This window comes from Danio rerio, chromosome 18, assembly GCF_049306965.1.
Source record: "Danio rerio strain Tuebingen ecotype United States chromosome 18, GRCz12tu, whole genome shotgun sequence".
Taxonomy (NCBI): Eukaryota; Metazoa; Chordata; class Actinopteri; order Cypriniformes; family Danionidae; genus Danio; species Danio rerio.
In genome coordinates, this window is record NC_133193.1 from 36,901,452 (window position 1) to 36,916,826 (window position 15,375).

General features: G+C 34.9%; 1 protein-coding gene across 5 annotated transcripts in view; it reads right to left on the reverse strand.

Annotated features, from left to right (window-relative positions):
- plch1 (phospholipase C, eta 1) overlaps positions 1-15,375 on the reverse strand; it is a 104,633-nt gene that overhangs the window by 5,982 nt on the left and 83,276 nt on the right. The window contains exons 11-20 of one of the 5 annotated variants that reach the window (XM_073929987.1): positions 15,013-15,110; positions 14,622-14,801; positions 12,598-12,705; positions 12,358-12,482; positions 12,186-12,270; positions 9,940-10,086; positions 5,678-5,757; positions 3,150-3,209; positions 1,091-1,448; positions 107-131 (exon numbers count right to left, since the gene is read on the reverse strand). In XM_073929987.1, coding sequence (XP_073786088.1) covers positions 124-131; positions 1,091-1,448; positions 3,150-3,209; positions 5,678-5,757; positions 9,940-10,086; positions 12,186-12,270; positions 12,358-12,482; positions 12,598-12,705; positions 14,622-14,801; positions 15,013-15,110 — 1,249 coding nt within the window. In that variant the 3' untranslated portion in view covers positions 107-123. Of the gene's footprint in view, positions 1-106; positions 135-1,090; positions 1,449-3,149; positions 3,210-5,677; positions 5,758-9,939; positions 10,087-12,185; positions 12,271-12,357; positions 12,483-12,597; positions 12,706-14,621; positions 14,802-15,012; positions 15,111-15,375 lie in introns of all 5 variants that reach the window. The other 4 variants (XM_073929986.1, XM_073929989.1, XM_073929988.1 and 1 more) reach the window with 4 other exon arrangements.

Sequence of the window (15,375 nt, forward strand, 5' to 3'; positions counted from 1 at the left end):
GGTTGTATTTTATAAAGAAAAACAATAGCTGATAAAAAACATTTGTGCAATGACTTAAAACTGGAATGTTTGGATGAATCAGCCTGAGTATGGCTTTGTGGATTACCTGCAAGGGTTTCCTATTCAGTTTTCTACTATAGAGAAGCACAGCAGTAAAGACAGAACAAGACAAAGGCAAGTTAAGGTAATTAAGAACGAAAAGCCTATAAGTCTGAATATTTTAACGGACCAACAAAGAAATTAAATATAAAACAAAGATATTCTCAATCCAAAAAAATGAAATTCTCAAAATGTTTTTATCTGTATATGTACTGCACAAAAGGCAATCAAAGTGGGTAAATGGCAACATAATTTGAATATTTGAAGAGCTGTGTAATATTTGAAGTGTTGTAAGAAATTTCTTTCATGAAGCATTTTCATAGGCTCCTGTGTGTAGGTTCAGTAATTGTATTTTTATGGCAGTAAATAGGTTAATTTGATTACCTTTAAAGGGAAATAACTGACATAAAAGTGAAATAACAAAGATGAGAAAATGACCATTTCAGAAATATTTTTCAGACACCATTTTGAGGTTTTTGTATATGAACAATTCATTTTATTAATTTATTAATTTTAAAAAATGATAGCATAATATAATGTTGACAATGAAATATATTTGTAGTTTATAGTTAATTTTCATATAACAAGGCTGTTGTAGCATTTGTTCTACATGGAGTTGACTGAAACTGATAAGCAGGCAACATTCACTCTGATGCATTAGAGCTGGGGTGTCAAACTCAATTCCTGGAGGGCCGAAGCCCTGCACAGTTTAGTTCCAACCCTGCTCCAACACACTTACCTGTAGGTTTCAAACTGGCCTGAAGGACTCAATTAGTTTGATCAGGTGTGTTTAATTAGGGTTGGAACTAAACTGTGCAGAGCTGCGGCTCTTTTAGAACTGAGTTTGACACCTGTGCATTAGAGCTACAATGGTAAGTAATAACAAAAATAACAATAACTTAATGTGTCTGATGTAACAGCCTTCATTCTGCTTCAATATGACATAGCCCTTCTAGAATGTAAAGTAATTTAATTTAAAAAAGAAACTGACCAATGATCGTGTCTGCTCCAGGATCAGACTCCTCCTGCTCAGGAGTGGACAGGTTGAGGTTACTGTGCAGGAGTTTATCCAGGGGCATGGATGCTGGGCGATGCTGTAGTGCTTTTCTGTTCCCCATCCTCTTCTCTACAAAAGTGCTCTGAGAATCTTCAGTGCTCTGCTTTCTGTCATATGTAGCTTCAGCCAATGGCATCTTGTTCTTTTTGCGGCCTTTTGCAGGGGCACTGGCAGTCCTCCGAAGAAGGTGATCAGTTATGGATCGTTTACGAGGTGGAACTCCATTATGTGTGTCTACAGAGGACTTGGAACTTCTATTAAATAACCCTCTAAAACCCCGAAGCTGGCGTCCCTGAGAAATGAGAAAGACCAAACATAAAGGGAAGATTTACAAGTTATCTATTAAACTTTCTGGGATTTAATAAAAAAAAGTGTCCACTGATTCCTTATGTTTATGCCTATTATTGTTCATTTACATTTGAGCTGATTATAGGGCCCTGAATTATGTGACGTAAAAAAAGGTAATGGGATTGCAGAAACCAGTACAACACTTAAATAAGAGTTGTTTTTAAAATAAATAGTAATTATTAAATTGTAAAATAGTATTTGAGTTTTAGGAACAGCAAATAATAACTTGTCATCAGAAGTGGCTTATATGAAAGGCCTCTAGATTACACTTATTTTACCAAAATAAAATATTATCATGCTTTGATTTTAAATTATTTGATTAACACAGAAAGGTCTGACTTTGCTTAGACAAAAGTCTTGTCACAGAAATAATGTACAGTATGGAATATAAAGTCATGGTGCAGTGGAAAAAGAAAATTGTGTCTGACTCCCATGAGCTTGGAGGACTGTATCCATACATCTCTGCAATGACTCAAATAACTTATTAATACAGTCATCTGAAATAGCAAAGCAAGAGTTCTTGCAGGACTCCAAGAGCTCATCGAGATTCTTTGGATTTATCTTCAATGCCTCCTCCTTCATCTTACCCCGGACATGCTTAATAATGTTCAAATCTTGTGACTGGAGCACCTTGACTGTCTTTGCTTTCTGGAACTTTGCTAAAGTATGAGGAGCGCTATCCTGATGAAGACTGATTTCTGTGAGAATCTTGGGTCCATGTGAGTTCCAATAGGTCTTCTGCAGTATTTGTGATGATTGGGATGCAGTTCAACAGCTAATTACTTGGAAAAATCTACCTTCAGCCACCTTTCCAAATCTATAACTAGAAGTCAAGTTATTATTTGTTCCTCTTGCAACTGGGATCAACGACAAGACATTTGTCAGGTATTGTATACAAACTGTTTTTTGTAGATATATTCAAATCTTTTTTTTTTTTTTTTTAATTTCAGTAGTTTGCAAGAGGCTAGTATTCAGCTTAAAGTGCAATTATTATTCATTATTAGTGCAATTCTATGAAAATTATATCGCTGTGTTAAACAGCAAAAAGTTTTGCCCTCAACTATATATAGTAGTCAAAAGTTATATTTCTATTTTCGGTAGATACTCATTTAAAAAAAAAAAAAAAAATCAAGGATGGGGAGCTGTAGAATGTCCTTATTATGATAATTCAGCTTCATAGTATGGTGTTGGAAACATCCCCTAAAATGGGTTGCTGGGTCAGGTTATAATAAACATACAGTATTCACAAGCAACGACAGTACATACATGCAGTGGCACACATTTAAACGTTCAAATGGTCAACCTCAATATCTGCCACAGCAATATTTTTTAGACTACAGTGCCTACGAAACCCAACAGATGGCAGCACATTCCTTTGAAACAAATGATGCTTCATTCAGTCAACTCTCATCTTTCAATCCTTCAAAATTCAGCAATATTGTTTTACTAAAATAAACACATTTATTAGAAACAGACATAACTGATCAAAACAGAAATTCTCACAAAAACTGAGAAGCAAAATAAACTTGAACGATAATGACTGAACATTTACGACAGCTTAGTGTTCACTGAGCAAGAACAGGAATTCACAAGGACGTCAGACAACGGTCATGCAGTAGCATGCAACACTACATAGCCATGGTACCTTATTAGCTCCTAGCAAGTGCATTATGGTATAGCTTGGATTGAGGACTAAAGGACTCCACTGGAAAGTAAAAAGGTTGGAGGAACTTCAATAAAATGTCAATGAGATCAGGATATTTTGCTGTTTTAGAGGTTGTGTGGTGTAAATGAGAACCAAATACCACTGCACTGCAAAACTTCCTTTTTTTAGTATAGAGTTACAACCTTATTTTAAGACATTTTTAAAATTAAAATACAATGCACATTCAGATTGTGTGAGATTTTTTATGATTGTTGTAAAATCTTGCTTATTTAGAAAATTTTAACAGAAAAAGTAGCTTAATTACAATCAGAGACCTAATTAAAACCTTGTATTTTTAGGACTTTATTTTGGCTATTAGAAGTTGTTTTAAAGGTGCAGTATGTTAGCTTGATGCCCAGTGGTATGACTAGGTATTGCAGTTCAAAATTAAAAACCCTTTTTTTCACTGGGCCCCTCTTCTAAAGACTTCACACAAACACAGGTTGCCAGATTGACAACATCAACATAAGCGAGTGTGCCTGACTGTCGAGCCTACACCGTAACTACATGCAATAACATGTGACAAAAGGAATGTGTTCCATTTTAAAGGAGTTGTTTCTAAAATATCTGCAAACATGGTATCTTTACTCTTTAGCACAGACAAACAATTACATATAGCACCTTTAAGTTTGCCTGATTAAAAAAGGTCCACAATCACACATTTTCTTATTTTAGCTGTAGTAACTTGTTTTCCAATAACAAGTTCAGTCACACTTGTTCTTAAGATTCAAAATACATTCTGTTATGTTTTGTTGCAATCCATATGTTAAGTGTGACGTCATGCAAAGCGGCTTCCAGGTCCAAGCACTATATCAAACTGTATGGAGAGACTCAACAAATGGTAATAATTAAGATTTACAAAGCGATGTATTACTTTCAAAATAACCATTGCAGTATTTATGTCCCTGCTTAATATTAAATGGCCAGATAGTGATTCTTTCTTTTGTAAATTGTTAAAAGTTTGTTGTTTGGGATCCAGCAAGCCCAGAGAATAATGTGTACACAAAATTCACTTTAATGAGTGATATGACTAAAAAGTAATCATAAACAAATATTTTCTCAATTTAAACGAGCAGTGGCTTGGACTCAAACAGTATTTCATACGTCACTGTTACGTCACAACTTAACAAGCGGATACTTTTACAGTGTCAATTCTGTCAAGGCTTAATTTGAATATCTAAAAATGTGGACAAAATGCATGTATGTGTGATCTTGATCTTGTTTTAAGTTTAAATGTTTGGCTCTTTAAAAAAAAGAATGACAATTCTTAAATAAGAGGTTTTATCCTGCTTTGTAACTTAAGTTTTGAGACTTTTTCACACAAAATAAGAAAAACATATAGATTTAAAAGCTATTAACAAGGCAATTTTAAGATAATTAGACTAAATACACTGCTTGTAATAAGTGTTATAATATAGTGCTCAGATAATTGAGTGCCGCCCAATTTTGAAATAAATACTTTTATCTATTTCTCAGTGAATATAGGCAATGTATTTGGTGCTGGCAATGGTCAATGGTGCTTTTAAACAAAACTGATCTATTAAACAGGAGTTTTTATTAAAATCATGTTTTAGTCACCAAACATATTTAGAAACTGGAAGATAATACAATTAATTTCAAGCAAACATTGCAAAAAAGTGACAACCTACAAAATTTCAATTATTCATTTATTTTCTTTTCGGCTTAGTCCCTTTATTAATCCGGGGTCGCCATAGCGGAATGTACCACCAACTTATCCAGCACATGTTTTATGCAGCGGATGTCCTTCCAGCTGCAACCCATCTCTGGGGAACATCCATACACACTTTCACACTCATACACTACGGACAATTTAGCTTACCCAATTCACCTGTAGCGCATGTCTTTGGACTGTTGGGGAAACCGGAGCACTTAGAGAAAACCCACGCAAATGCAGGGAGAACATGCAAACTCCACACAGAAACGCCAACTGACCCAGCTAAGGCTCGAACCAGTGACCTTCTTGCTGTAAGGCGACAGCACTACCTACTGCGCCACTGCGTCTTTTATTTACAAAAGTCCAAATTAATTTTCTTCTTATTTTTTTTATTACATCTAACCAACTATAATTATCTCACTGCCCTGGCAAATCATTTGCCTTGTTTCTAGTCGGTATCTTCTTAAACCATTAATTTAATTCTTGTTTTTATTTGTTTTTTGGCAGTCATACTTGCTTGGTTACACAACATCAGAAATGGACAAAAACAACAGTCTGCATAACAGATTGTTATGATAACCAGCTGAGCCTTTTTACACCTTTTCTTTTTTTTCATTTAATCAAATGATTACAAATCCTGGAAAATGTTGCATCAGTAATCAATGCTGGTCTAATTATGAAATGCATTAGGAATTATTGTGTAGAGCTCAGATCTGTAAAATGTCTAGTGGAAATAGCTGTGGATTTTTATCAGACTGATTAGGTACAGTTGTCTGTGTGGTAATGAGCTCACCTTCCCATAGATGTCATGCACTGTGATATGGACAAAAATGGATGCTTCTGTCATTCCCTCCAAATAAACGTGTCTATATCCTGTGGGAGTGGAAGAGAGGAGCAATGATTGAAAATGGGATGAAGAAAGGCATTTGTGAGAGTGTTCGGAGAGTGAATGGAATTGAAAAGACATGATGCCATCTGTATTTTGGTGACCAGTATTTGATTCTCTGAGTGATAAGAGCAGAGAGAGAGTTTAGCCCTGCTCCTGTTCAACAGCAACACCTCAGGCCTTTATTACTCCAATGAAACACTTCACATGACACCACTCTAAGACACAGCAACCTGCTCATCTCACTCACTTTACAAGCTGTTTATTAATGACCCTGAGTTATTTAGCGCTCTTTATGCTTGTCTCATAATCTATTTTTCTTTAGTTTTTTTATTGGTTATGTAATTGCTTATAAAGTGACTGCTGTTCACACACAATTAAGTGGTTGTTTGTTACGCCTGTTTCACACCGCAAGCATGAGCAGAGCATGAGCAGTGCGTGCACAGCATGTATGGGGCAGAGCCGGCCCAAGGCATAAGCGAACTAAGCGGCTGCTTAGGGCCCCGTGGCCACCAGGGGGCCCCCAAGAGTGCTTAAAATTATTGTGTGACTTTCGTTTTAGTTTGTCAAGTTGTGGATTAGTGGTGGGACAAATTATATGCCCATTTATAGTGTTATTTATGACGCGATACATACTCAGGCGCCAAGATATTTACCTAAATTTACAAAAGATCTGATTTAATTAATCAGTTTTCAACCCCGACAGCAGATAACCGCATTAGCTACAGTACACCCAGCCGCCACCAGGTGGCGCTTCCCGTAATGGCGGATCATCGGACATACCCCAGCGTTATGTAAACAAACTGAAAGACAGATGATTGCAATGGTGAATATCTCAGGCATACAGACACTTTCTTCTGTCCAAGCTGGGCCAATGTATTTGTGTGTTTCAGACATCCAGCTCCCCCGAATTTGCCACTAGTTTCTTTCTAACAGACGCGCTTTCACTTCGCTATATCGCTCGCGCGTGCCCGCGGCCAGTGCAACTTCCTATGTGCTCAAACTTTTTAACTCCGCCAAAATATATATCAATAGGACATGAACATTTAATTAGAAAGGCCTTGCGTTTATTTGACTCTTACAGACCTTGTCAAAGTCTTGTAGATGGTATTTTGGCAAAAAAAAATGTTAGGGGAATTAAAAAACTTAAATAGATGAGTAAATTACTAATGTTCTCCACTGCTAAAAACATACGTGCTCAGAGGAGTCTGTGCTCACACCTCTCAGAGCATTCTGATCAGTTGAAAAAATTGTGGGGATACATTCTTTTTAATTAAAAATAAACCAGGGCTAAGCATAAAATATTTCCATGTTTACATAAAATTAATTGGTCAAGTTGTAATAAGTGTTTTAAGTTTACAGAAAATTAGAAAGCAATAAATTACTATTTTAGCAGTTTTTTTTCTTAAATGCATATTCCACTAAATGCTGTGCTCTCCTCAGTCACAAACTCCTCTCTGCACATCAGCATTTTTAAGCTCGTTTGACAGATGTGCACTTGTTTGACATTGTTGCAGTTCTATAAATGCATGTTTATAAAAGAAATTCATCATAAATTTTCGATGCATTTTCCCCCTTCATTTACCAAAATTGTGATATATTGTGGCTGGTTTTCTTGTGATCTATCAATATATCGCAGAATCATTGATATCATAATTGAAGCAGCAGTGCCCGGAACAGCAGCAAAATGCTTTTTTATGAACTTGGTAATTAAAAAAATAAGCTTCTGATTTATACAATTGACAGTTGGTAAATACACTGCAAAAATTATTTTCTTTCTTATAGTTTTTGTGTGGTTTTTAGTCCAAATATCTAAAAATTCTCAAACCAATAAACATTTTTTAGACATATTTTTAGTCAAAATGATGTGAATTTTTCATTAAAAAAGCGCAATAATCTGCCAATTAGGGTAAATAAAAAAAAGATTGTTTTAGGTTTTAAATAAGATTGTTTTACTTATCTCATTGGCAGAATAATTTGTTTTACAAAAAAAAATCACTTAATTTAGAATTATTTCTGAAAACTGAAAATGCTTCCTGATTTAGTTTGATTTTAATTTAAATATATGTTTTAAGTTATTAGAACAACAAAATACAATATGATTTTTTTTTAGTATTAACATTTATATCCAATTTATAAAAAAGTATCTTTATTGTCACTATGTTTGACTGTTTGGCAGCGTCTTGAATAATAATAAAAATCAGTATGTTATTGGCTACATCCAGCTGCTTTTGTTTCTGTCAGCCCATATTAATGTTTTGTGTCTAGTTATTTAGATTTGTGGCAAGTAGTCATATAAAAAGTTGGATCAATAGAAAGTTGTTTCTGCAGAATAATATTTAGAATTGTCTTAAAACATATATTTTATGATGTAAGCAACACAGCTACAGTGAATAAAATCGATAATGTGTGTTTTAAATTTATAGTGTGCAAATTATCAAGGATTGACGATAATTTGTCATACTGTTTGCACCAAAGGGGCCCCAAAATAAAATCCTGCTTAGGGCCCCCTGAAGGCTTGGGCCGGCCCTGGTATGGGGAGCAGAAGCAGCATGCAGGCGCTGGCCTTTCACACTGACTGCAGCACGCACCTCATCGGCAGCTGTTGCACAGATCAATATATCTCTGTCTATTCTATCTAGTTACCTATACATCTACGTAAATATATATATATATATATATATATATATATATATATATATATATATATATATATATATATATATATATGCACACACACACTTTTTTTTACTTTTCATCTGCACCAAGGCTGGCAGCAACCTCCTCCTTTGCTGTTTCCTTATACTGCAAGTCTTTATTTTTACAAAATATATAGATCCTAAAGAACTGTATGCTTCTCAAGCTCCATGGGAAGTTTCATTCAACACTTAGAGGACAATCGCCTCTCAAATCAGGTCATTTGGATATTGATTGTCAGTATGATGTAGGCCTATAGTTTAATAATATTTATACAATATAGTTTTAACGATATTTATACATGATCAAACTAGTGTGCAGCTTAAGCAAAACTACTAATTGTTTTAAATTTGCTTTTGTAGTTTGGGCCCTAATAAATGTTTGTTGCTGTTTTTAATCGTTTAAGTTCATTTGATTGACTTTATATAAATCAGTGGATATTATCAATGCATTTATTGGGTAAAATTGCTACTTTTTACTGTCATTCAATGTGTTTTTGGTCATTATAAATGCACTATAACTTTAACCCTCTCAAGGCAGGCGTTGCTGATTTGCAACAGTTAAAAGCATAGATTTTGCCTGTTTCTAAAATTTAATTTGAGCCTGAAAGGGTTAATTGAGCGTGAGCAGCACGGCAAAAATAGACCCAGCACTGAATCAATCGCGGCACTGCCGCTACAGCAACGCTCATGCACTAATCTGTTAAAATGGACGCCGAAAAAACATCTCATGCTTGCAGTGTGAAACAGGTATTAGGGTGAATTCCCATTTATAGTTCTGTTCACATTTGGCTCAGACCAACAAATTAAATAAATTTCTGATTCATTTATCACTCGCTATCATTTTTAAGACCAAGATGGAAAATGACCAAGATTGCAGAAAATATAACAATAATTACTCAACACTAGCAAAGTCACTAACAAACTAGCAAAGTCATGCAGTGTGGTCTGTTTATGTTGCCATCCATGTGGTCCCCTATCACCCATTGGCACCCATTACCTTCCATAGCGTTTTTTTTTTTCGTACTATAAGTTGATGTGTGCCAGCAACCAACATTGTTCAAAATATCTCATAAAAGTTTTAAACCACTCATAAAAAACCAATAAAACCACATGAGGGAGAATAAGTCCTGAAGTAATTTTTTTTTTTTTTTTTTGTGGTGAACTATTACTTTAAATTGTGATTTACATTAAATTTAAGCTTTAAAAAAAAAGGCCCTTAAAAACTCACTCGTCGTACCAATCTCCTAAGCCCTTTGTTCACATTTACATCTTCATTTGTGTTCCAAAGATAAACAAAGGTCTCAGGGTATTGGAACATCATGAGAGTGTATGATGGCTGTATATTGGCATAGCTTCTCTTATGAAAAAATAAAGGCAAGTTGCATCTGGTTTATTTGCATGTGGAATAGCATTCTGGTGGAATAGTTTAAAGTTACACAGGTCTAAAAGAACACACAGAATATCTCCTACCTGGCATTAGACTGCTGAAAGCTATGGTTCTCTGGCCCACAAAGTCTCGTCCAATGGGGTCATGATCCCAGACCAGAAAGCGAACCAGAGCCACCTCAGGCATGTGAAGTGTGAAGGACAGAGTCTCTTCCCACACAGGGTTAAATCCTGCAATAACAACCACAAAACAACTAGTTAATAAGTGAAATGTCATCGAATCTTGTTTAAATTCAAATATGTTTGCTTTAGAAGTTCTCATTATCTTTTAAATTTGATGGTCAAGGCTGTAAAAATTGTATCATCTATTAATAGCTGTAAATGTGTGTAGGTACTGTATGTACGTATTTATTAATGTATTTTAATGTATTATTTTATTTTAAGATGACAATAGGACATTTAATAACTGGTTTCATTCACATTTTTCTTGGCAGATGAAGTGTTCGAACACCTGTTAATCGTCATCATCAACAAGATTATAATGTCAATCTGAAATTAATTAAATTAGAATGTACAGAATGACTTTGAACTGTTAAAAAAAATCTCGTCTCATTTTAAATTTTTCATTTTACTTGAGCAAATAGCACCATAGCATAAACAACAACACATCATTATTCCGTATCATAAACAATTCTGTATAAAACAGTGCTCATCATTGTGACTTTTTACCCAACTGTCAAAGTCAACAGAGGAGACGGTTACTTCAACTTTAAATGAGATACCAATAATAAAGTACTGACAAGGCTTCCAAAGTGTGTTCTCAAGTATTCTCAAAAGACACCAGCTAGAGATTTTTAGAAGACAGTCTGGTAATTTGAACCTGGTTAAAATGCATTGGTGGGCGTAAGTTATGTTAATATTCATTGTTAATATGACCTATTTTTCTTATACTTATTAGGGAGTTCAGAATATTTCACTGTGTTCCTGGACACATAACTTGCGTACAGTACTTGTAATTATACACTAGGGTTATGCTACTCTATTTGTAAATACGAATATTTGGCACTCATTAACACACTCACATTTAACTATCAAATCTGCTGTTTACAAAGCATTTGTAAATCCGAGTTTTTGGGAAGGTCTGTTTTACATGCAAATTATACTTGCATGTATTCATTTAGCAGAGGTTTTTATGCAAAGTGATTCGCAAAAGAAGATAATATTTGAGTTTTTCTATATTTATGAATGTTTCATAAATGAGCCAGAATGTACACACAGAATCAAAGTAAACACTTAAACAGTTCAAATAATTATATCTATAGGACCTAAAAGTATTTAGTATTTTAAGCTGTTTAAAGAAAAAATGCAGCCTTATCTTTAAAACCGTGTTGCCAACTTAGCGACTTTGCCCCCCCAGCGACAAATTTTCATAAAAACGACTAGCGACAAATCTAGTGACTTTTTTCCCTATTCTATTCCTATTCCTATCCTAGTCCCTATTCTTCTACGAGCTGTGGATGATGCCGCCGGCCCCTCCCCCACCTCAGAGCACTGAGCCCAGTCCTCGTACAGCAGCCTCTCCCACCTGCAGCCTGACAGCAGATCACCCCTCTGTGTACCGACGGCAAATGATTTAGCACCTGCAGCAGTGTGAAGGTATTTCTCTTGTACAGTTAAACCGATCTGCTTCTCCTTAGTTTAATTCGACCGTTTACTCTTTTCTTGTTCACAATCACAGATATTTTAGTGACTGAACTAGTCTGAGTTGATTACATCTCAGAGATTACTGCAAATTCACTACACATCTATACTTATATACTGTGTTCAAACAGCAAAACATTTAGTTAAATTGACATGCTTTCATAAAGCATAGTGCAAATATAATTACCCCTTTATTGATATAGGCTGTTAAACAGAAACGATAGAACGTGATGACGTCAGTAATACAAATTAACGTATGACGTAATAAAGCAATTTTTAGGGATTTTATGGGCAGATTTTAACGCCTTTTCGTTGAAAATAGTTGGCAACAGTGCTTCGAAACCAAAATGCATAAAAACTTAACATTAGAAGGATGAAAAACCATGAATGACATGTTTCACATTGGTAAAATTGTGCATGATAGTAAATTAGAAAGGGAAAATAAATAATTGGCAAGGGTTGTGTGTTGTGTTGTGTCATGTTTACCATGTACGACAGACACTTTGAATTCAGAATTGCATTGTCAGTCTGGCAACAGTCTGAACTAATCAATGATGGATTTTTTTTTTTTTTTATCTCCACCTCTGGTTAAAATAAGCTCAACAGCAAGCTAGATACAAAAAAAGTACCATTATCATCCACAACTCTGGTTTGCTCTTTACAGCAATCCACAGGCAGACCAATAATCTCCACCTCAACAAATGGATCGATGATCTGTGAAAGAAAGCCACAAACATCAAAAATATCAAGTGAATTTTACTGCTCAAGCCTGGAGGAGATTTTTGTGAGGTATTTTCTTACCTCACCACGGTCCCCTAGCATTGAATCTGGAGGTTTGGGCAGCTGCTGTCCACTAATGATTTTTATCACGAGCTGTTTCTTAGGATTTGCAGGAAGTGGTTCATCACTTAGAGGGTTGAAGGCGCCTGGAATAGATTTTCAGAGAAAATCACAATTCCTCGAGTACATGAAGAATTACTTGAGCTATATTGTTGAGATATTGTTGAGACTATAAAGCAACAGAAGTAGTTCCATGCTTACCTTTTGACATCAGGCTGGGTTTGAGCACATAACCACTACCTCCATTCACCATGAATTTGGCTCTGTTTAACTGCATCATACGACCCTCTGTCTGGTAGTTTAAAGCCACTGTGGGTTAAGCAAGAGAAAAACTTTTTATTCCCCATTCTGATTTTCATTATTTCCATCTATTTTTCCAGCTTATTTTCATTTATTCATGATTTTTTTGAAATATCATCTATTTATTCAGCTGTTTAAATCTAAACAAACTGGATGGCTAACAAACGATGAGGTTTCATCATGGCCTGGTAAACATTTCATTCAGCAAACAATCAGGAGAAGAACTCAGCTGTGGCTCCCCAAGTTCCAATTTGCTCTTGCTTATTGGACCCATATGATATCAAACACACACGCACACACACACAAACACAAACACGCAGATTTTTGTTTTTGTAATGCTTCTTGATCCTTTTTTGCAGGTTTTTTTTATGTGTTTGTCTTGGTTAATTTCTAGTTATTTATTTATTTATTTTTTCCATTAAAGCAAAATCATTTGGATATACTATTATTTAAATGTCTGGGACAGTTTGTACTGTTGAATTCATTTTGTCATGAAGTATTTTTTCCCCAATTTCTGTTTAATGAAGAGAAGACTTTTTTTTCAACACACGTCATCATAATAGTTTTAATAAATAATTTCTAATAACTAAATTATTTTATCTTTGCCATGATGACAGTAAATAATATTTTACTAGATATTTTTCAAGACATTTCTATACAGCTAAAAGTGACATTTAAAGGCTTAACTATTAATTAGGTTAACTAGGCAGGTTAGGATAATTAGGCAAGTTATTGTATAACGATAGTTTGTTCTGTGGACTATCGAAAAAAAAATTATGGCTTAAAAGGGTTAATAATTTTGTCCAAAAAATTGTGTTTAAAATATTAACTTTAATTAAATAATACCTTTTATTTTAGCTGAAATAAAACAAATAAGACTTTCTCCAGAAGACAAAATATTATCAGACATACTGTGAAAATTCCCTTGCTCTGTTAAACATTATTTGGGAAATATTTAAAAAAATTCAAAGGTGGGCTAATAATTCCGACTTTAACTGTATGTGTGAATGTACATATTTTTATTATTATTTGCAATGACCACTTTCTACCTAGCTTGTGATGACTATCAATTCAATACATCTCAAACTGGACAATAAGTTCACTAAATTCTAATTGTCTCCACAGTCACCAGATCTCCAGATCAATAGAACATCTTTGCAATGTGGCAGAACAGGAGCTACACATCATGGATTTTTAATCCAACAAGATTAAAGCAACTCAGTGAATTTATTATATCAATATGGACCAAAATGACCGTGTTAAATCTACGACATCAAAATTAAAGGCGATGTGGAAGGCAAACAGGATTCCAATCAGGTAGCAAGGAATACCTGAATGTATGTTGTCACTCCACTGAGAAGAGCAAAATGTGCATAGCTTAATTTTCAAATGGCATAAATAGGTGAATCAAACTTATTAGTCTGTCTGCAAACCAAGACCCAGATGGTATGTGCAAGTGGGAACATATGGTTTTACAGAGAGGATCGCTAAAACACACAGCATGCACACATACACTCCTAAAGTGGGTCACTGGGTCATCAGTGAATTTTTATTACACATTGAATGCATATTGTCTATTTGTTTCTGATCCTGTTGTCTGTTTATTGTTCTCAGTCACTTTCCTACCACTTAGTCCCTAATTTATAAGTGAAATGAACTGCCAGTGGATGTCCAGACACTCTCCCATTCACACACACTATACAGCCAATTTAGTTTATTTGATCAACAACCTATATCACATGTCTTTAAACTGTGTGGGAAACCGGCGTACCTGGAGGAAATCATCCACACAGACTTGGAGAGAACAAGCAAACTCCATAAAGAACGTCCTCTTGGTCCACAAACCAGTGACCTTCTTGATGTGAGGTAACTGTGCAAACCACTTTAAATTTATGAGTGTACATTTATTTGTGTGCTTTTCTTACCAAGTTGGCAACCCACATTCCAGTATGTTTGTGGGTTAAAGTTGCTGGAGTCGATTCGGTAGGCAGAGGGATAGATTCGAGAAAGCTGTCGTTGGTTGAATGTCAAGAAGCGCTCTGCTCGATGGTGCACCAAGTTCTGAGCTCGTGCCTCACTAAATGACAAAACATTACAGGGTGATCCTGAAAGAAATGGATGTGAGAAAGCCTAGGTTAGAAGCATGTTCTTGAAAATAAAATGGATAAAAAAATTTTGCTGAACAATGGAAATGGATATGCTGAACCCATTCGTGTCATTTGTTTACAACACGAAAGCATAAATGATTGTATATTTATATTGTATTTTCTTAAGTTCTTGACAGCATGGGTCAAAAGCAGATAAAAGTGTTCTCACCCTCATCTAAACACTCCTGAGAGGCAACAGAATTGGTAAAGACCACCAGATCTGAAAGATCTCTGCTTAGCTTTATTGTTTTCCTTCTCCGTCCACCTCTACAGACAGACACAGCAAAATAAACTTTGTTAAACACTTCAGAATGCTACAGAGACTGGATTCACAAAAACATTAAAGGTGCACTAAAATAATGAATTTAAACTATGTTGTTAGTAGCATTAAAGTGATAACGACTCTATTCCAACAGGACCTCACATCTATTTTGCTATATCTGATATAATTTTGAAAAATACATTATTTTAAAAATAAAACATATATTCTATTCTACTTTAAGAAGAGTTTAAATTCTTATGAAAAAAATCA